Below are 8,451 nucleotides of genomic sequence, written 5' to 3'. Positions count from 1 at the left end.
ATATGTCCCATCTCACACACGTTTTTAAGATTCGCATCTAGAGTTATTATCTTTAACTAGATTTAACTCATTATTACATAAATTTAATAATTTAGCCGAAAATTATACTTTTTAGTCAAACATTATTTGGGGAGAATATTTTATGGAATTTATAAGTTCAAGACTATCTTTAGAACCTTCTCTTATATAGAAAAAGAAATAAGGGCCCCTTACCGTCTTACCCAACTAGGCCCTTTTTCAAAATAGATTTTCACACTTCTTGTATGTAGAGCGAGAAACTTATCATAGTGTTATATATTATGTACAGACCAGACAATAAGAGTTCCCCAAATAATTAAACTAATGACACATGTTAAGAATAGCAGGCACCATTCATATGGAATGATACGATGGAATTTGGATCACAAATTTTCCAGTACAGTAATATAGTATCCAAGAACCAAAACTTGGAAAATATAAATACATCAGTTTCTAGGGCTTATGTTTTTCATCAAATGGCATTTAATTCACTCAACATCACAGGCTAGACAGGTACTCCCCATCTGCGACAAACCTGGCGGCCATACCTCACTTTCCTCAACGAAATTAACATTTGAAAATAACAAAACTTGGACTTTCAACGAAGCAGCGCTAGCTGGTGTTTCGTTCAGCCTTTGTTTCTGAAGTTATTTTCTGATAATAAAAACAAACGTACGACGCTTGCCCCCTCCTTGTTTGTTTCTTTGTTTCGTTTAGACAGTACTCCCCCTTGTTCAGTGGGTCTATTTCCTAGTTTTAAAGGTAGGTACAAGATTTTTGTAAGGAAATGGGAACATTCATTTTCTTAGGGTCCATAACAACGGAGCATTGAACCGTATTGTAGAACTTGGGCTTCACCACTCTTCCCAAAACATAAGCCCTGGCTCGAACCTTGAAATCTAGTACCAGCGACACTGCTGCTACTGGTTTCCCCTCTTTGCTGATCAAGTCGGCTCCTCCTCCATACAATGGAATTTTACTTCCTATCAAAGTCACCGTTACAGTTCTCTGACTTTTTCTTCGTTGGTAAAACTTCTTTACCTGCTCTTAGACCACGTACAACAACATATTAATTTTTAAAGACTTTAACTACTCTCCCTCCATTCCAATTTATGTAATAGAGTTATAAATAGTAATAAGTAAATTGATACCAATATCATAAAATTATGTACACTAACAATGCATATAAATTAAACTAAGATACATGAACTGAAAAGTAATATTAATAAAAGGTAAGTGACTACTTACACTTCCAGTAGCTACGGTGAGCTGTGAAAAGGAAAGAACCAGAGGAGTAGACGTTACATGCACCCCAAAAAATGTGCCTGTATTACGAAATCTCATCTTCACTGTGGAGTTCATTGATACCATCTCTGTTGCAACTCCCGAAGAATCCATGCCAGCTTGAATCCCAAATTCATTGAAGGAAATACTCTGCAGATTAGATCACGCAATTTAACAAGTATTCCTGCTATTTATTACTCTAGAGAGATATTTGGAGCCAAAGTAACACAGTAGTAACAATTCTGAGACCTTAGCATGAGCTTAACGTACAAATCTTCTAAGGTGAGCGTATATATATGATAGATCTTAAGATTCATTTCTTGTTATTCATCCAGAAGATTAATGGAAGGAAATGTACACTGTTAAATGTCAGTTCTTAAGCATTCCTGAATGAGGAGTAAGTTATATTTATAGACAGTGTAAAGATCTTTTTTAACACTATTAACGCACTTCAACATGTTATAAATGTTAATTATCATATTTACTACGTTATCAATCAAAGTTTATCTTAAAGAATTAACCATTATTTACTTTTAAGCAAAAGTAAATATCAGTACATCATAGTAGTCCATGAATGAAGGAGAGGAGAAAAAAACGGATCTGCTTGGCATATAGTAAGGAAAATAAATTACCCTCATTGTGACGACAGGTTTCTGATTTCTGCTAGCACCCCACAAGATCAAGGAAAAGAAAGTGAATAGCACAAAGAAGCCAACAACAAAAGCCAGGAAATAACAGCGGCGAGGTAGACCTTTGCGATATCCATCGTCATCTAGTAATCCCTCTTCTTCTATAGCATCAAACTCGTTCCACTGCTGCTTCTCTCCCTTCCTATGACGATGTTGGTGGTGTCTGCTGCTGCTGCTTCTGGACCCATTAGTACTTGACTTGTGTGTACTTGGTTTGAGTGAGCCTGAATACCTGGTAGATGATGAATCCCGGGATTGCCGGCCCGGTGAGCCCATTGGGCTAAGTATGGGAGTTGAGTGGAAGGAATTGGTAGTCTTTTCTCCATCATGAGAATCTCTTGATGGGCTCTGAACGTAGTAAACGGGCCGATTTGGCGATGATGGCGCCAAGCTCGTCACCTCTGAATCTGTTTTCGCATGATGCGTAGACGACATTGTTATTCAATAATTATCTGATCTTAATCTTCAGAACAGAACAAGAAGAAGAAGAAGAAGAAGAAGAAGTGGAGAAATAGAGAGTAGATCTGGGATGATCACTGACTCTGAGAAATGAAGTAGTAGTAAGTGAAGTAGTCTAGAAAAGTCCAACACCCACGTTGGTTCTTGTTTGTTTATTTGTTTTGTATACCAAATATTGCGTGCAATTGCAGTTAATTGAGGACCAAAGGACATGGAGATAGGAGACCAAGGGTATCTCTCACAGGAAAAAATAAATGTAAAATTTAAAATAAAAACTTTGTTCAGTAAGTAATGCCAGTTGGAGTTTTTATATTTATTCAGGGTTGAGCTAATTGAGTAATAAACTCATTGATGTTGTCTCTATTTGTATTCCCAGCTAAACTACACCCAGAAAAATTAAATATGCATGTTACTATTTAAAATTATACTTGATATTGGCTTTATTTAGAGTGCCACCGGACTAGTAGTTTCTTTTTCCTTTAATTTTGGATACGGGGTGGATCCATGAGTAAAGAGAACGGAAGCAAGACGAGGAGAAGTCTCTTTGTGAGATCTGAACACTAATTAATAGAATATATTTAATTTAAAACTTGTTTGGAAGGTTCACAACCTCGTGACTGATCATTAATTCATTTTCGGTGGCCATAGGATGATGCTTCATTTTAATCACCAAGTTCTATGTTTATTTTGTCAATTTCTCATTTGGTATTTTTGTCAATTAACATATTGCATGATGGATTTATGTACGGTAACATGTAAAACAATCTTGATCTTGTGATTACTATTTAAACCAATAAATCAATAATCAATTGTCACATCAATAATGTGAAGGTAAGGTATGCGTACACATTACCTCTCTCATATCTCTATTGTAGGATTTCACTCGGTTTGTTGTTGAATCAATAATCACTTGTCTCAATTCCACACTAGTTTAGATATACTTAGCATTTTAATGTTTTCTTTAAATTTTTCAGGTTAAGATACATCAACAAAATTGTAAGTATTTATGTATACGGGTAAAATCGGGGATAGAGCATACCCTAATTTCCCCGTGGAGAAAACGGAAGAAGAGCATGGACGCACGAGACTAAAATCGAGGTCGGGAACCTTTCATATCGAGACCCACGAAAGAAGAACGATGTGTTCATCATCGGGCGTGATAAAGCGACACTCCCCCGACCCAGAACGAGTTCTAAAACCTCGAAAAATACGGTAAACGGTTATATATGACGGATGAAGGGTCGTGATATTCGTACCTGACCGGATATCACGTCGCGGATCTCGCTCGATATCGGTTACGGATCGGTAATTAATGAGAAATGAAGATTTTTACCTTTTTAGACTTGTACTAAGGATGAAACTCTCCTACTATATAAATGGGAGGTTTTTTCTTTTGAGACACATTGTAACACGCAAATCAAGGCAATACAAATTTATTTTTTGCTTTCTAGCTATTGCAAAAGTTCTTACTTGACCGTTGTTCTTCATTCGCAATTGGTTTCGAACCAAGGGTCCGAGCAAGGGCAAAACTACTGTTCAACCTAGGTTCGGGCTAGGTTGTAACATTACAACTGGTTCGATCATTCATTTTGTCTTTACCTCGTTTATCTAATATTCTTGATTATTTGTGTTGAATCAATCCGCATATCCTTAAAACCGCATATAAATTTAATTGTTATCTGATTTTAGGGTAAACAGTTTGGGGGGCACCGTGGGGCTAAGGATAATAGTGGTGATTTGATACAAATCTCCCTAGCACACTTTATTTTACACTTGTTCTTTAAAGTCTTAATTTTAGGTCGGCTTAAAAATGTCAAATTCTCAGTTAGCCCACTTGAATGTTGATGTTGAGTTTGGCCATCATGGCGAATATAATAATTTGGTGTCTATCAACGAGGCACCTCCTGTTGATCCCAACGAAGTCCCAGTTGTCGATCCGGTCGATGCTAACTCATAGGTGGCCATCGACGTCAATCTGACAACTGATTCCGAAAATAGTGTTCGCAGGGGAGCCCGACCAAAAGCTCGAGAAGCGCCCGAAGGTGAAGGCGATGGGGTAAGACTACGGCTAATCTTCAAAATGTTACAGGCTCAACAAGCGGCGATAGCGCAGATACAGAATCAAAGACACGCCCCCAGCAAGGTTGAGCTCGAATAATCCCAGGAAAACATCCGAACAAATGAACAGATCGCCGAGAGACCGGGTGAAGTTAAGCCCGGGGACAATCCCAAAATAATGAAAATGCTTGAAACATTAACGAAGCGGGTAGAGTCAGGCGAGAAGAAAATTGAGGCCAATGACAAGAAGGTAGAAACATTCAATTCCAGGGTCGATCAAATCCCGGGAGCACCCCCGATATTGAACGGGAAGGATTCCAAGAAATTTTTCCAGAAGCCTTTTCCTCCGAGCGCAGCACCAAAGCCGATCCCAAAGAGGTTTCATAAGCCCGATATCCCAAAATATAATGGAACCACGGGTCTGAATGAGCATGTGACCTCTTATACATGCGTAATCAAAGGGAACGACTTGGAAGATGATGAAATCGAGTCGGTGTTACTGAAGAAGTTTGGGGAGACTTTGTCTAAAGGAGCGATGATATGGTATCACAACTTACCCCCCAGATTCCATTGACTTGTTTGCTATGCTTGTAGATACTTTCGTGAAGACCCATGCCGGGGCCATCAAGGTCGAAATCAGAAAGTCAGACCTTTTCAAGGTTAAACAAAGAGACAATGATATACTTAGGGAGTTCGTGTCAAGGTTCTAGATGGAACAGATAGACCTGCCTCCAGTTGCAGATGATTGGGTCGTTCAGGCATTCACTCAGGGGCCTAACCCCCGAAGCTACTTGGCTTCACAACAGCTAAAACAAACCCCTTCTGGGTCTGTTTATCCCATCAGGGCCGACGACATATCTAAGAGAGTTGTTGATCATGAGCCAAGCCCAGTCCGGGATCGGTACCAACCATACAGCGCGGACCGAAGGGGAAATGGGTCCGGGCGTCACCCCACAAGGAACGAAAAGAGAGGCGATCAAGGGCCACTAGCCGAGGTTTGATGAGCAAAAATAGTTTCGACATGCCGCTCGGGAGCAGGGAAGCACCGATATTATCAGAGTATAACTTCAACGTTGATGCTACCAGTATCATGTCAGCCATCGGGAGCATCAAAGAGACTAATTGGCCCCGACCATTATAGTCTGACCCTACCCAAAGAGATCCCAACTTAATATATAAGTATCACGGCACCCATGGTCACAGGACCGAGGATTTTCGACAGCTAAGAGAAGAAGTTGCCTGGTTATTCAACAACGGGCACCTCCGAGAGTTTCTGAGTGATCGGGCCAAAACCCACTTCAAGAACAGGGACGCTAACAAATAGGTCGAACAAGAGGAGCCTCAGCACGTCATCAACATGATCATCGGAGAGGTCGATGTCCTCCAAGGACCAATGATAAAGCGCACTAAAGTGTCTATCACGAGGGAAAAACATACCCGAGATTATGTCCCAAAGGGAACCATTTCGTTCAGCGACGAGGATACCGAGGGCATCATACAACCTCTCAATGACGCGCTGGTAATATCTGTACTTATCAATAAATCTCTAGTTAAACGTGTGTTGATTGATCTAGGTAGCTCAGCCAACATCATCAGATCAAGGGTCGTAGAGCAATTAGGATTACAGGAGCAAATAGTTCCAGCAGTTCGGGTGCTGAACGGATTTAACATGGCATGTAAAACCACTAAAGAGGAGATAACCCTGCCGGTGAACACCACCGGGATGATCCAAGAGACAAAGTTCTACGTGATCGAATGGGACATGAGGTGTAACGCTCTAATCAGAAGGTTGTGGGTTCACAACATGAGGGCGGTACCCTCGACCTTGCATGAGGCATTGAAATATCCTATACCATGAGGAGTCAAGACGGTCTACGGAAAGCATCCAACTGCAAAGGAGATGTTCACAATGGACGAGATAATCCCGGTGCCCGTAGTTTTGACATCAAGGAACACGGAGCTTACCAGAAAGGAAGAAATTAAATAGCAATCACTAATGTCGGTCTCGGTCGAACCGAAGGAATGAGGAATAGACGAGGAGGATGATTACGGAGTCCCAAGATCATTCATAGCTCTTGATAACACCGATGCCACCAAACTGACGGTTGAAGAGTTGGAGTAAGTCATATTAATCAAACACCTACCGGATCGAAATCTATACCTGGGCACGGGGTTAACCCCCGAGCTCAGGAAAAAACTCACTGATTTTCTTAAAGCTAACATAGATTATTTTGCTTGGTCTCATCTTGACATAACAGGGATCCCACCAGAGGTAACCACTCATAAGATGAGTTTGGACCCGAAGTTCCATCCGGTTAAGCAGAAGAGGAGACCATAGTCTGAGGTTAAGCATGTGTTCATCAAAAATGAGGTATCCAAACTCCTTAAAATAGGGTCCATCCAGGAAGTTAAATACTAGGACTGGTTAACTAACGTAGTGATAGTGCCAAAAAAAGGAATAAATTAAGAATGTGTGTAGATTACAAATATCTAAGCAAGGCATACCCTAAGGATTCTTTCCCTTTGCCTAACATTGATCGGAAGATCGACGTAACAGCCGGGCATGAGATACTCAGCTTTCTCAATGCCTATTCCGGGTACAACCAAATTCGGATGGACCTAGACGATCAAAAAAAGACTTCTTTCATCACTAAATTTGGCACCTATTGTTATAATGTAATGTCGTTTGGATTAAAGAATGTCGATGCCACCTATCAACGCCTAGTAAACCGGATGTTCGAAGAACAGATAGGAAAATTAATGGAAGTTTATATTGACGATATATTTGTCAAGTCCCTGCAAATAGAGGACCATTTGAAATATTTGTAGGAGACCTTTGATATACTGAAGATATACAATATGAAGTTGAACCCACCGAATTGTGCATTCGGGGTCGGATCGGGAAGATTCCTTGGGTTCATGGTATCCAATCAAGGGATCGAGATCAACCCCGATAAAATCAAATCCATATAGGACATCACCGTGGTGAACAACGTCAAGGTCGTTCAAAGACTGAACGGGCATATAGCCGCCCTGGGCCGGTTCATATCGAGGTCTTCAGACAAAAGCCATTGATTCTTCTCATTGTTAAAGAAGAAGAATAACTTTTCCTGGACCCCAGAATGCCATCAAGCTTTGGAAGAACTCAAACAATAACTATCGAGTCCGCCCCTACTGCACACTCCGAAGGCGGACGAATATTTGTACCTCTACTTGGCAGTTTTTTAGGTGGCGGTAAGTGGAGTCTTAGTCCGGGAGAAAGAAGGTACACAATTTCCTATTTACTATGTCAGTAGAACTCCAGGTGAGGCCGAATCAAGGTATCCTCACCTGGAAAAATTGGTGCTCGCTTTGCTAAGCGCCTCCAAAAAGCTCAAGTTGTACTTTCAATGCCACCCCATATATGCCATGACCTCTTACTTGCTAAGGAACATCATGCACAAACCCGAGCTCTCCGGTAGGTTCACCAAATGGGCCGTCAAAATTAGTGGGTACGATATCGAGTATCGACCCCGAACCGCCATAAAAACTCAGATTTTGACAAACTTCGTGACCGACTTTATCCCGGCCTTAATACCCGAAGTTGAAAGGGAATTATTGTTAACCTCAGGGACCATATCAGGAATCTGGACCCTTTTCATGGGCGGTGCCTCGAATGCGAAGGGGTCCGGGCTCGGCATCGTATTAAAACTACCTACAAAAAATATAATTAGTCAATCTATTAGAACTGTAAAATTGACTAACAATAAGGCTGAGTATGAGGCCATGATTACAGGTCTAGAATTGGCTAAAAGCCTTGGGGCCGAGGTGATCGAAGCTAAATGTGGCTCCCTCCTCATGGTGAATCAAGTTAACGGGACGTTCGAAGTAAAAGAAGAACGGATGTGAAGGTACTTGCACAAATTACAGGTAACCCTGCATCAATTCGGGGAATGGACCCTGC

At 41.0% G+C, this 8,451-nt stretch overlaps 2 protein-coding genes across 2 annotated transcripts; one reads left to right on the top strand and one right to left on the bottom strand.

The window, feature by feature from the left end:
• Positions 1-395: 395 nt before the first annotated feature.
• On the bottom strand, positions 396-2,564 carry LOC104104606 (uncharacterized). The gene is made up of 3 exons (XM_009612742.4): positions 1,935-2,564; positions 1,267-1,452; positions 396-1,059 (listed from the first exon to the last, which is right to left on the bottom strand). Exons 1-3 carry the CDS (start codon positions 2,424-2,426, stop codon positions 775-777), a joined length of 963 nt encoding a protein of 320 aa, XP_009611037.1. The 5' UTR covers positions 2,427-2,564; the 3' UTR covers positions 396-774.
• A 3,301-nt stretch (positions 2,565-5,865) lies between these two features.
• Positions 5,866-6,366, top strand: LOC138905417 (uncharacterized). Its single transcript, XM_070193941.1, has one exon. The coding sequence runs from the start codon at positions 5,866-5,868 to the stop codon at positions 6,364-6,366; it is 501 nt and encodes a 166-aa protein (XP_070050042.1).
• Positions 6,367-8,451: the final 2,085 nt, after the last annotated feature.

This window comes from Nicotiana tomentosiformis, chromosome 2, assembly GCF_000390325.3.
Source record: "Nicotiana tomentosiformis chromosome 2, ASM39032v3, whole genome shotgun sequence".
NCBI classification, from domain to species: domain Eukaryota; kingdom Viridiplantae; phylum Streptophyta; class Magnoliopsida; order Solanales; family Solanaceae; genus Nicotiana; species Nicotiana tomentosiformis.
This window is presented reverse-complemented; position numbering and strand designations above follow the sequence as displayed.